The sequence below is a fragment of the Typopeltis vanoorti genome, chromosome 3 (genome assembly GCF_054136105.1).
Source record: "Typopeltis vanoorti isolate ZY-2024b chromosome 3, IOZ_Tvanoo_1.0, whole genome shotgun sequence".
Classification (NCBI taxonomy): Eukaryota; Metazoa; Arthropoda; class Arachnida; order Uropygi; family Thelyphonidae; genus Typopeltis; species Typopeltis vanoorti.
This window is the reverse complement of record NC_143551.1, coordinates 74,905,965-74,919,986: the sequence shown is the minus strand read 5'-3', so window position 1 is coordinate 74,919,986 and position 14,022 is coordinate 74,905,965. Positions and strand designations below refer to the sequence as shown.

At 36.2% G+C, this 14,022-nt stretch overlaps 1 protein-coding gene across 2 annotated transcripts in view; it reads right to left on the bottom strand.

Annotated features, from left to right (window-relative positions):
• The window catches only part of bur (GMP synthase burgundy), a 330,780-nt gene that overhangs the window by 285,996 nt on the left and 30,762 nt on the right, over positions 1-14,022 (bottom strand). For both annotated transcript variants that reach the window (XM_090390672.1, XM_090390671.1), the window contains exon 2: positions 7,369-7,479. In XM_090390672.1, the coding sequence (XP_090246798.1) occupies positions 7,369-7,458 (90 nt within the window). In that variant the 5' untranslated portion in view covers positions 7,459-7,479. The remainder of the gene's footprint in view (positions 1-7,368; positions 7,480-14,022) is intronic.

Genomic DNA, 14,022 nt, shown 5'->3' with positions numbered 1-14,022 from the left:
ATCACGTGATACCTTTTATGATTGAATCGCCTTATAACTCTCACTCCTTAATTTTTCTTTCTCTTCCGGTCATGCCCTCATTTTTCTTATCCCACACTTTTTTTGTTATCTGCTGATCCACTTGGTAGACATTTTCACAATTGCTCCAGCTTTGCCCTATATATCACTCTGCAACTGAGCTATCCCCATCAACCAACTCTTCATTCTTTACATCAGTCAAACTATTCTTTTGTTTGACACTTTTACGCTCACTTTCAAACCGTGTCACATTTAATATCACTCTCAATGCTATCTGGAGTTTCATCACAATTTTCAATTGTATTCTGTGCTTCATCCACTACTTCGATCTCGCAACCTCAGACACATTTTCATAACATTTTCAGCATACTTTTCCACCACCATCGCTTTTGAACCAAATTCCAGCTGTCCTCGGTAATCATACATTTCACAGACATTGCACTATATGAAGTCCCTTTGATTAAATTCTTTAAATAATGACTATGACTTGGATGCCATTATTCTACTTCGCATTGGTGCCATATGCTACGCTACATATCTTACCGTATTTTATCAAAAGACTAAAATAATATTTAAAACAACATTCTGCAATAGACTGTATTGCAGAGTTAATAAACTAATTAACTCTGCAATGCAGTCTAATTCTGACAATTTTTTAACTGATAACGCTATTTTTTAAAACTAAATAACTTAGCTTTCAGAGCTCTTCAAACACAATCCTACCACCACATGCCACCTCAACACATTCATGGGAAACGACTGGAACTGCTGGGCCAGAGACAGAAATGTCGAAAAATATGGAGATCATCATCCGGCAGTGGATGGATAATGATTGATTATGATAATGACCAAGGCAGAGATAGACAATGAAAGAGTGGAAGAAGTAGGTTGAGTGGGTTAGCAGATTAACTATAAATGAATGTCAGACAGCCAGTGCTCATGCCATTATAAGCTTAGTATAAAAAATAAGGATTTGGGAAGGATGAATATCAGTTCTTTGGATCAGTATCAGAAATAAATATAGAAAGAAAGACAAAGCAGAAAAAGGTGGTGTGTGTGTGTGTGTAAGATGGTGGCCAAAGTAAGTCTGTTAGGGAGATTGTCTACTTCGAAAAAGTCTACTACCTATTTCGAACATCATTAATTTTTAGGGAGGTCGCTGATACACTATCCCAAATGCAATAATCAGCATTTAATCATTCATTACAAATTAAATTTATTCAAGTTATACCACCTATTAACTTACGCTGAATATACACTGGTGTCAAATACTTAAAGACTTACACTATTTCTGAAGAGAACTGCAAATTAAGAAGAATCAGTTTGTGGCAATTTGTATAAGTGAAGATTCCGAGTGGTAAGCAGGCCCACATTCAAATTTTCTAATCACATGCAAAGGAGTTATGTGGTAGCACTTAACAGGATTTTTACTAAATAGCTTAAGGAAATTACAACATATACTAGGATATACATTAAAATAAATTTTAATACACTTCCAATATTTCAGCAACGTCATGTTGCTATTTTCACAGGAACTTAAAAACAAGACATATGTATGCAAGCACAATATATGGAGTCATTAAGACACTACACAACAAGGCTAAACTTATCTGTTCAAATGACAATGCCCTAACCACAGAACTAAACCACATTCTTGGCCAATGACTACCCCTCCCCAAAAAAAAATCCAAAAAATATTAAAACCAATAAACCACAACCCCTCCCCCCTCACAACAAGGATTACTCTAAATCCATCACCATACCCTATATCCGAGGCACCTTGGAAAATATTACAAAAATCTTAAAAAAAACAGGACTTAACTTCTTGTTACAGACAATATAAAAAATTGGCATCCCTTATCTGCTCTACTAAAGACCAACCTCCCCCACCCCCCTAGGACCTACCTGGTGTATACCAGGTAGGTCCCTTGCAGCTGTAAGCTGTCCTACTTTGGCCAAACAGGCAGGACAGCAAATATCAGAATTTCAGAACACAAGGACTACATCCGGTTTCACCAATACAGCCACTCTGGTCTTGCAGACCATGCGCTGGATATCCGCCATAGAATACGGTGGAAGAAAGCCACGACAATACACCATAGCAAATTCAAATACGAAAGTCTTTTCATGGAATCAGTCTCAGCCCTAAGAAACAATCCAAACCTCAACAAATTTGGTTGCACGAGACTGCCCCAAATTTGGGAAACCTACATCAGAAGACCTTCAGCCCAATCGCCCAAGAATACCAACATTGCCCACTAGGGGGCACCATCAGGACTTTTAGGAGAAAGAATAGCTTCCTGCTTTGTTTTCATTTACTGTTTGTTGTGCTTGTTTTTAAGTTCCTGTGAAAATGGCAACGTGACGTTGCCGAAATATTGGAAGTGTATTAAAATTTATTTTAATGTATATCCTAGTATACGTTGTAATTTCCTTAAGCTATTTAGTAAAAATGCATAACCAACGTCTAAGCCTTTTCACGAGGACTTAACAGGATAAAAGGCAAAAGATTTCAATAAGTGAATTGTGTTTGAAGGAAACTTTTTTCATGAAAGAATAAAGTTGCAAACTTGGATGTCTTGTAATGTCTCATGATTGCGTGTTCTGGATACTAAAGATTTTACGATGCCATATTTTTGAGATGGAAACATCAAATGTAGAAAAGGAAATGTCAACAGGTATTTCCTTTCTTGACGTACACATCCAGCATAAACAAATGGGTCTATTTCCACTAACGTCTACCAAAAACCAACTTTTTCAGGTCATTTATATCCATAACATATCAGCTCACCATCCATCTCAAGAATATGGCATCATAAAATCTTTAGTATCCTGAGCACAAAAGACTTGTTCCTCTGAAGAATCCCTAAAACAATTGGAAATTATCCAAGAAAAAGCCTTACTAAATGGATATAATCCAATAATAACCCAAAAAATAATTAATCACTCTTCTACAAATCAACCCAGACAAGAAGAAACCCACAGGACTCCCATTCCATATATTAAAGGCATCTCTGAACATGTGGCAAAAAATTATGAAAAAAGTATGAACTCATTGCTACCTACAAAGCCATCAAGCAAATTCACAACTTGCTACCTTCTCCAAAAGACAAAACTCTCACCAATGATGCTACCTGGCATATACCAAGTACCATGTTTGTGTAACTTGTCTGACTATGGACAAACAGGCAGATCTATAAATAAATGTATCTCTCAACATCAAGACCAGATCCACCTTATCAAACCTCACAAATCTGGCCTTGCACAACACGGAATCGAAAATGCTAACCACAGGATCCAATGGCAAAACACCAAGTTACTACATAGATCCACATAAAACATGAATGGTTATATAAAGAAAGTGCTGAAGCCTTACTTCATACACCTAATCTTAATCGAAATGACTCACTAGTTCGTTAGTTGTACTGATGATGTCTTAAATATTTACATAATAAAAAAGTTATTTACCTGTGGCACATGTGTTATTCTATAGTTATGGATACCCCACAGGTTTCACTTCATAAAAAAAGTCAACTCAGCTTGTGCTATTAGAGAATACACAGAAAATGTAAGAAAAAGCACTATGTAAAACTAGCTAAACAAAAGTTGGGGAAAGACTGGTAAGAATATAGAAAATAAATATCAGGAAGGTAGCAAAATATTCTGGAGGCCATTGAAAGATCTTAGAAATGGAGAAAAAAATACCGTAAAATGAATCAGAGATGATAAAGGTAACATGAAAACTGAAGATAAAAAGTATTCTAGATGTCTGGAGTAATTACTCTTAAAAACTGATAAATGAAACAAGCAGTGTCAACAGGTTGATAGAAAACTTCCACAGTGTTTTGAAGAGCTTTTCTCATGGAACCTTGTCATATGCCTTTTCCAGAATTACAAAAGTTAAATATAAATCCTTGTTAATTTCCCAAGATTTCTCAACAATGTCTTAAAGTGAAATCTGACCCTGGTAACAAGAATGCAATCAGGAATATAGATTCATGCTTGAAGTAAAAAAAAGTAATCAAAAACCTGAAATGTGGAAAGGCAGCAGGAGTAGATGAAATTTGACCAGAAATGTTCAAATATGGAAGTATAAAAGTTTTACAGTAGTGCATTGCATAATTCAGAAGTCTGGTCAGAGGGTCGAATTCAGATAATTGGAGCACAGCTCTCATAATACCAATCTATATAAAGGTTAATAAAACTAAATGCAAGAATTACAGGAGATATTTCCCTATTGAGTGTTCCTGGTATAAACAGATAAGATTACTTTATACTTGAAAAATGGGTAAGAAAAATTGTGCAAGAGATGTCTGGAGAAGAACAATCTCGATTAAGGCCAAATAGAGATTCTCAAGATCAGATTTTCACTTTAAGACATTGTTGTTAAAGAAATCTTCGGAATTTAACAAGGATTTGTATTTAACTTTTGTAAATCTGGAAAAGGCATATGACAAGGTGTCAAGAGGAAAGCATGTCAAAACACTACAGTTATACAGTATAGATATGACATTATATTGAGCAATACATAATCTATTTAGGCTGTAAATCAGCAGTTAGAACTGAAGGAGGTACAGGAAGTTGGTTTGATGTGAAGTCAGGTGTGTGACAAGGATGCACATTATCTCCACTGTTATTCATTATCTATATGGATCACATTATGAAGGAAAGTAGTATTAAACCTGATATCAAAATTGGTTCATTTATTCGTATGATGATATAACGCCCGTGAGGCCCCTTTTACAGGGAAGTACGGCACCATCTCAATCCCCCCCAAATTTTATCTAGGCTCGGGAACAACATAGCTGATGAATCAGGCTTATGGCTGGGTCTTATTTATTCCTGACTGTAATCCGTGTGTGTGTTCATGGGCCGGTTTGCCTGCTTGCGGGAGGAAAAACCCCAGATAAACTGGGAAGAAAACCCTGCCATCCACACCCAAGACCGGCTAACTTGGCTATATAACTGAGAAAAATCCTTAAGCTCCTCACATCGGCGATGGGGATCAAACTCAGGACACTCCTTTCTCAGGCATATGGTTGTGAAGCACATATATTCACGGGCCGGTTTGCCTGCTTGCGGGAGGAAAAATCTCAGTTAAACTGAGGAGAAAACCCTGCTGTCCAGGCCCAAGACTGGCTAACTTGGCTATATCTGAGAAAGATCCTTAAGCTCCTCACGTCGGCGACAGGAATCGAACTCAAGACACTCCTTTCCCAGGCATGTGGTTGCGAAGCGCATAGCCACTCGGCTAACTGCACGGTATCAAAATTGGTGATGTCAATCTTAGCTCTTTACTTTATGCAGCTGTTATACTTTTGAATAAATCTGTTACAAGCCTGCAAGATTTCCTGAGTAAATCGAATAACTGTTGTAATAAATTTGGTATGAAAATCAGCAATAAAAAGAAGAAGACATTGAAAACAAGCAGAAACATTGAAAATATCAACTGCATCGTAAATGGTGAACCAATAGAACAAGTAAAATATTTCAGCTATTTAGGCACAATTTTTAGTGAAGATGGCAAAATAAATATGGAAATAAACACAATTAGTAAAGCTAGTATGAGAGGAAGTCAGCTGAATAAATTTATATGGAATAAGAAAAATTAGTCAGAACACTAAATTAGCTGTATGCAAGAGTGTCCAAACCAATTTTAACTTTTGGATCTGAGAGATGGGTTATAAATAAAACACATGATCAAAGACTGGAGACCTCTGATATGAGTTCTGCAAAAGATAAGTGGTGAACAGATGGCATCAATGTCAATATGAAGATATTAGGAATGAACTAGCCATAAAGCATTCAGGAATGTGTTAGTAAAGCTAATCTTAGATGGTATATGGTCACTTAAACAGGGTGAGAAAGGAAAGTTTAACAAAACAAGTGTTTGTTGCCAGGTTGGAGTTTTGCCAAATAATCTTATTTGGCAAAACTCCAACTGATAATGTTGGAGTTTTGCCAAATAAGATTAATTTGGAGGAAAATTGTTGATTGGAAGTCCATAATGGTGTAACTTTCATTAATAATATCATAATCATCCTGTACATCCCCTGAAGGTACATATCAGGAATTTGATGATATATTGCTGTCTTCTTTCTACTTAGAACACCATGAATAAACCTTATTCTCTTGTCAATACAACTACCAACCTTCCTTTTGGATTCGATATGTAGATTATGTGTTTGCCATCTGGCGAGACTCATAAGAATTTCTACTTACCTTTTTAACCCAAATCAGCATCCCACGCATCAAGTTCATTATGAAAAAAGAAAAAAGATGGAAAATTAGCCTTCCTGGATGTCCTCCTTTACCATAGCCCTCCTGGAATACTTGCTACTTCTATTCACCGTAAACCTACCTTCACAGGCTGCTACATAAAGCAAGATTCAGCACATCATTAATCTCAAAAAATAGGCATTTTCAAATATTTGCTAAACAGAGCACATGCCATTTGCTCCAATTCCCAAGATCTCCAACAAGAACTAAGTGCCATTCAATGCATCTTACTACAGAATGGTTTCACCTCAAGGAAGTTGAAATGCATCTTGGACTCTTAGAAGCCTATATGGCAAGTCCCTATGCCACACATTGCAGGCATCTGAAACAACTGCCAAGATCCTGAAAAGTTACGGTTCAGTTCCTACATTTTGTCCTATCAAAAAAATCTCTTGGATACCATTCATGAAAGATAAACAGCCCCCTCCCTCTCTCTCTTCCTGGTGTTTATGAAGTTCAGTGTGAGTGCATCCACTCATACTTTGGATGAACAGGACATTCCATTGAAAAACTACAAGAACACCAATCTTATATTCACAACAATAAATCTAAAAATCTGGCCTTGCTCAGCATGGAGTGGACACTGAACATTATATCCTATGGTCCAATACTTGTCTTTTACATCAGGTTTGAGCAGTTATATAAAGAGTGTGCTGAAGCACTTTTACACTGTCCCTCTCTACTGCCAAAATAATTGGCAGTAGAGAGGGACATGGCAAGCAATAGCAATTCTCTCCCTATCCATTCTAATTAAATTTTTAAAATGTAATGTCCTTTCATTAATTACAGTTTATTTAATTTCAAATCACTTAATTTAAATTTGGGCCTTAATTGTAATCTTATTTTATTCTAATAAATTACTAGGTGGCATCTGGCATGTGGCTCAGCTCTGTAAATAGGATTAACATTCTTTTTTCTCTTTACCTCGTGATTATGCTGATGCACTGATGAGAGTTTCTGGTCGATATATATGCAGTAATAAAATTATGTTCTTGTGAATACGTGTCTAATAAAAGTAAACAAAATCAAAGGATAAAGAAAATCTAAGATATTCAATAGATTTGTTATTACCTTGCCATACTGGGCACCAGCATCCAAAATTGCTACTCTTTCTGAATGGAGTATTCCATTTATGTGGTTTCCTGATGCTGCCTCCTGCATGGCACCCACCCCACAGCAACACTGAAAATTATGTTGTAAGATTATAATGAAATGCATCAGCACAAATTATGAACAGACCAATAATACAATGTATTCTATTCTAGTTATAGAAGATTTATAAGATGAAAAAAAGGTTAATATAATTAACAATTAATAAGTATGCATAATTATTTAAAATGTTAATTCTGCTCATCAAGCAACATATTTCCCTGAAGAACAAGTTATCAATAAATCAATACCAGAGCATTTTTAGATATTAAGATATGGGATTTAACCAATAGAAGTTATAATTTCTAATGTATATCCTCAAGTGATGTACCAGATATATTCCAACACAATGTTGGAAGTTTTTTCACTTGGCTATACTATGAATTAAAGTTACCAAGAAATTATATACTTGGTTTAATCATTTATCCAAGTGTAAGCAAACAAAGTTTGTGCCTAAAGTATTTTCAGGACTGGAACAACTCGTATATAGAAGCTTATGACTTCACATCACTTGTCTTAGTATCCCATAATGCAAAGCACATATCCTTGCAGACATGTGTGATGCTATGCATTATGGGAAGAATCACTACCCAGACTGGTTTCAACCTTTGAGGTCTCATCAGTGGGAACCGACCTAGAGGTGATATTATATGAGGTGATACTATACTAGGTGAGACCTCAATAAAGGTCGAAACTGGTCTGGGTAGTGACCCTTCCCATAATGCAGAGCATCATACATGTCTGCACGGATATGTGCTTTGCATTATGGGATATTAAGGCAAGTGATGTGAAGTCATAAGCTTCTATATACGAGTTGCTCCAGTACTGAAAATACTTCAGGCGCAAACTTTGTTTGCTTACACTTGGATAAAGGATTAAACCAAGTATATAATTTCTTGATAACTTTAATTTATCCCAACACAATGTTCACGACCAGCTTCATTTTAAATTTTTTTTTTCTTTTAGTGTTAAATGGTGTGCATCACTTATTATTGTTAATCATGTAGTTTAATGATAGTGAGAGGTTTAAATGGAAATATACAGTTACCTGTAGATGAGGCAAAGTTAAAGAGCTATGTGGAGTGAAATGACTCTCCAGGAGAATTTGAATGGATTGGCTGCATGGACAGATGAGTGGGCCAGCCAATTCAATGTGAAATGTAAAGTTTTGAAATTTGAAAGGTAAGGATGAGATGTATTGCAGGAAAATGTTAAGACATAAGAAAGATGGGGTAATGAGAACCTGAAACTTAGGAGCCACATTATGAAAACTGAGGACACTAACTTGGGAAACAACAAAATGGACAATCATGTTGAAAAATAAACTGGTTTTACTGCATGAGGAATTGAGCAGACTGCATTTGGATTTTTGTACATAAATTTGGTCACCTGGTTTTGGAAGACATGAAGAGAATGTCCAAAAGAGAGTAATTAAGATATCATCAGGTCTGAAGACAGACTTCAGGAAACAGAGCCTAGAAGACAATGCAATATAATATGAGAAGTTAAAGGATTTGTATCAGATTAATACGAAGACATTTTTCATAGAAAAGTTTATAGGAGGAGAGCAAGCAGTTATCCAATAAAAGCTGTGTAAGGGAGTAAAAGCAAGGAGCAAATCTTTTTGTATGACAGGTAGAATGACTGCCCAAGTGTGGTGATCGAAGAAATAAACTAATTTAATGCCTATCTGGCAAAGATTGTATGTGAGTACCTCCCATGATGAGTAACTTAAAGGAGATCTGACAACATATCTTCTGGCATGGCAAAAATATATATATTTTTTCACCTGCACGTTGCTGAATATTTTCCTAATAATCTCTCATTCAGTGACATTGTCCATTCTCTCGCATGTCCCATAACAGCTAAAACACCTTAATTTTCATTTTTGAAATGTCAATTAACTATAACAAACAGGTTATAAACCAGAAACTGTAGGTTCAATTCTCTGAAGCATGTTCAAGACTACAACAATCATGGTGGTTGTATTACACAAGGTGATAAATTAGTGTGATAAATAAGGTGAAGGTGGTTACTTATTGGGATGAGACCTAATGCAGAGTCAGGAAAACTAGATCAAAGGAGGAATGTGAAAAATGCATGTGAAAATTCAACTATGGTATGCAAACATGATAAAGATATGAATGACTTTGAATATGGTAATGCATCTGGCAAAGGGATGGAAAAGACACTTTAGGTTCAGGCCCTTTGAGTACATTTGGGGAGGGAAAAGAGAAAGTTCTACAAGGCCAAAAACAGATTGCATTTCTAATTATAAGAATATATACGCAGTATGTCTATACATTATGCATTCTGCCTATATACAAATGCCAGAAGCATTTTGTGTGTGTGTGTGCGCGCGCGCGTGCGTATGAGCATTCTGACTGGTTTGCTTATTTTGCTAGGATAAAAAAAACAGTTCCTGAGAAAGAAAATCATATCGTACTCATATTATCACACTATCAATGTATGTCTGACAGCAACAGGTTACTTTAGCAAAATTATCCCTATCTGTCCTCCTACTGCTAGTCGCCGGAACATTTTAATATTTGTCATAGTTACACATTTTCACTCATATTTAACAGAAATGAACTTTTACATGTTTCACTAACTGACTCTTAAAGAGGATGACTAACCAGATAAATGTACAAAAAAAGCTCTGAGGAACGTATCAAGAAGTCCAAATAATTATCACATAATAATCGTCTTATCTTTTAGTCTAAGTGTTGGTACAAAAGAAGTAACAAAAAACTTGCAAGTCACAATGTATGGGGATTCAGTTATTAGAAATGTGGTAAAGAAGAAGATGCACAAGGTTTGTTTTCCAGGAGGTAAAAGGAATAGTGATTAGTGTTGGATATGAGGACTAAGTAAACAAAAGAGTTGGTAGTAAGAACAAATCTTTGACTGGGAACAAAGATTGGATATCAGGAGGTTATACAGAAGGATAAAAGATAATATTGTGATAAGAAAGGTAGTCAGTGTGTGCTGCCCAGGTATGATAGCGATGAGAAAGGAGTGTAGCTGGTTAATGTGCGGAATGAGTTTGAGAAACAAATTGAACTGTATATGAGTAATGAACTGCATTTGAATGGTTTTGGAGAGATTACTACTGCTGAAATGGAAAGTAATGGGGCCAGAGAATGGATCTGAGCAAGTACGAGGTGAAGTATTGAACTAGTGCATATGGATGGGTAGCAAGAGTGTAGAGGAGAAGTATGCAAGAAAAACAAATGGGGATATTCAGAGTAGACAGGGGAATGCAGTGTGAAAAAGGCTGATACTCAAAGAGAAAGTGAAAATTTAAGTAGACAAGACAGGAATAGGATGGCCTGGGATGTAACAGAAACAGCTGAGTATGAAGAGAGTATGGAGATAGGTAATGACAGAGCAATGGCTCAAGGAAGGCATGGAGAACTCACATCTAATAAATGCCACCAGTAAAACTTGTTATAGATCCAGAAATGGGCTGTTATGTCTATATACAAATGATAGAAGTATCAGAAACAGTTGAAATTAAATGTTGCATTGATTGAGATCATTCACCCAAAAATTGTTGGAATAAGTGAGACATGGATGGATGAGGAAGACGATCCTGACAGGAATAGAGATGGAAGGGTATGATGTCTTTTGTGAAGATAGAAAGGATAACGGAGAGGTGGAGTGCTACTGATGATAGAAAAGGAGTTATGTCCATGTAAGGCAGAGATGGAAGGGGGAAATAATGACAGTTGTTTAGAGGCAGTACGGTGCGAGAGATGATAGAATAAAATACTTAGTCTGATGTTACTATAGACCTGGCAATGTGGAAGGTAGTGACCACGAAAAGTATAAGCAAATAGGAAAAGGATGATCACATTATGGGTGATTTTAATTAGCAATATAGACTGGGATGACAACACAATAACCAGAAGTAAAGAAACTGAACTTGAAGTTTTTGAGGGGCAACTACATCAGAAAATATGTAACAGAGAGCATGTGAAGATTGAGGGTTTTGGATTTGATAACTCAAAGGATGTATTTATAAAGGAGGTGTCAAATCTCCCTCCAGATGGTGAGAATGACCATGCAGTGATTATCTAGGTGGTTGCCAGACATGTGAAGACTTCTCTGAAGAAAGGGTACATGTGGAATTACAAGGCTGTGATTAGGAGAAACTCAGGAGACAGCTTGCAGGCATAGCATGAAATGAGAAATTCAGGGGAAAGGAGATCAATGCTACTTGGATGCTATTCAAGAACTAACTACTAGAAGCAATGTCTAAATGTATTCCAAGGGTTAGGAGCAGTGGCAGCCTGTGAAGTTAAGTGGAGGTGTTGCCAATACAAAATTTTTAAAAAAATTATTCTTTTTTTCATAATTAGTAACCAATTTATTAATAAATAAATCTATGGATTTATTTATTAATAAATTGGTTACTGATTAGGAAAAAAAGAATTTTTTAAAAAATTATCTTGTATAGGCAGCACCCCCACTTAAAACTTCACGAGCCGCCACTGGTTAGGAGGTTAAATAAGGTAGGTGTGAAATGAACAAATGACGAGATTAAAAATGCAGTACAGAGAAGGAAGGCATTATGGAGACAATGTGAGTGGTAATAATTACACGAGTACAAAGAACAGGTAAGAAGGGTGCAAACGTAAGGTTTCTATGGTTTAGCAGTTCTGTGAGAAGTTCTCCGTACTGAGACCACATTATTACATAAATAAAGAGTTTAATAAAAATAAGCAATTAAAACCCGACAAGTTTCATAAATCTTAAGACTTACATAATCAGGGATACTGGTACGTAAAAGTTTTACACAACAAAAGCCTATTAACAGTTATACATATTAGATGTTTTAGGTAACTTAACAGCTGTAGCATTTAATGATAAACTGGAATACAAATGGTAAATTCTTTACTGGCAATTCTTTACTAGCAATGTTCCAACATATGCATGTTGGAACATTGCTAGTTGTTGCTATCATGTTCTGTGGTATCACGCGTGTTATACCCTAGGTCAGTGGCAGTTAAATTTTTGATGAAAGCAGACCACACTTGATGTAAAATTAAAACTTTATTTTTATTGCATTGTCTAAGGATCCTAAGCATTTGAGAGGCTTCTTTAAATTTTCTTGTAAAACAGTTGCGATCAATGTGACATTTTTTTTTTTGATGCCAAAGTACTTGATGGCCAGTGATGGTGGTGGTGTAGAATGCCAAGCCCGATTTATACTCTCGTCTTTTTTCAATGTCTCTTTTACATGTTCAGACATACGGATCTCTCCCAACCTTCTTGTCTGGCCTACATAACAAATGCCACAAGAACAATGAATCTCAGATGCCTGTTTTTTTTATGGGGTGATGTGGATATAGGAATCTTGATAATTTTTGTAAAAATAAAAAAGCCACTTTTATGTTGTACTTGCAGAGCAACACAGCCATTTTGACATTCTTGATACAAGAAAATGTGATTGCATTCTTGAAATCTTATTCAAATAAGGGAGTTGCAGGAGATATATTAAGAATTTTTCAGATCGTCTTGGGTTCAAACCATTAAGTCCGAGGTTCTGTTTGAGGTAGTGCAGTTCTTTATTCCTTTTAATTGACGTGTTTGAAAGACTGTATGTGCCATATCGTGAAGTTTTAATTGTGTCCGTCTTTTGCAATGGATGGTGGTATGAAGTAGCATTTAAAAATCTTCCCGTTGCGGTAGGTTTTCTGTATACAGAAAAGGATAACCTTTTTCCCTCTTTGTTAACTTTAACAAGAATATCAAGGAATGGTAATTTTCTTTGTTGTTCTAGTTCAAGAGTGAATTTTATATTATGATGCAATCAGCTCATCCACTCTTCCCACCCAAATAATGAAAATATCAATATAAAGTAACCAAATTTTTGGTTATTTCTGATTTTTTTTAATGCATTAGTTTTGAAATTTTCCATAAACAGGTTGGCTAAGGCCGGAGAAAGAGGAGGAGGAGGGACCATCGTAAGTTCTTTTGTTCCCAATATTTGTCTTGAAATATGAAAAAAGTGTATTCCATGCGGAAACCTATGTTGTGAGCCTTGGTTCTGTATGCTTTTGTGCAGATTTGTGTTGCAGTCGATGCCGAGAACTTCACATTGGATGTGTCAGCTGATGAAAAGTAGGTTTTACATATTATTCTTTGTAGCCTCCTACAGTCACATTTGCAAGTGTGGTGGGTTGTCAACTGCAGGTAGCACTTGCAGTTGACTCCCTGCACTACACAACAATCAGTGATACCATCTCACTATGGTATCACTGATTGTTGACCTGGGATAGTCCAATTTGCCAAACAGATATGCCTACATTGTGGCATTCTATCACAATGCCTCTCTTCAAACTCCATCAATTCCCTTTTCACAGCCATTTCACCCAGACACAGTTGCAGACTTAGGAGCATCATATCCCTCCAATTCGTGCTGGCTACAAAGACATGATCCATTACATGCCATGAAGCACCTTGTCCATGGGGGACAAGGTGTTTCATGTCTTATCCGTGACTTCTTTCCAAGCAGTGTATGCACGTATATATAAAAATGACAGATTTTTTTGGCTTGGAGTGGTAAAA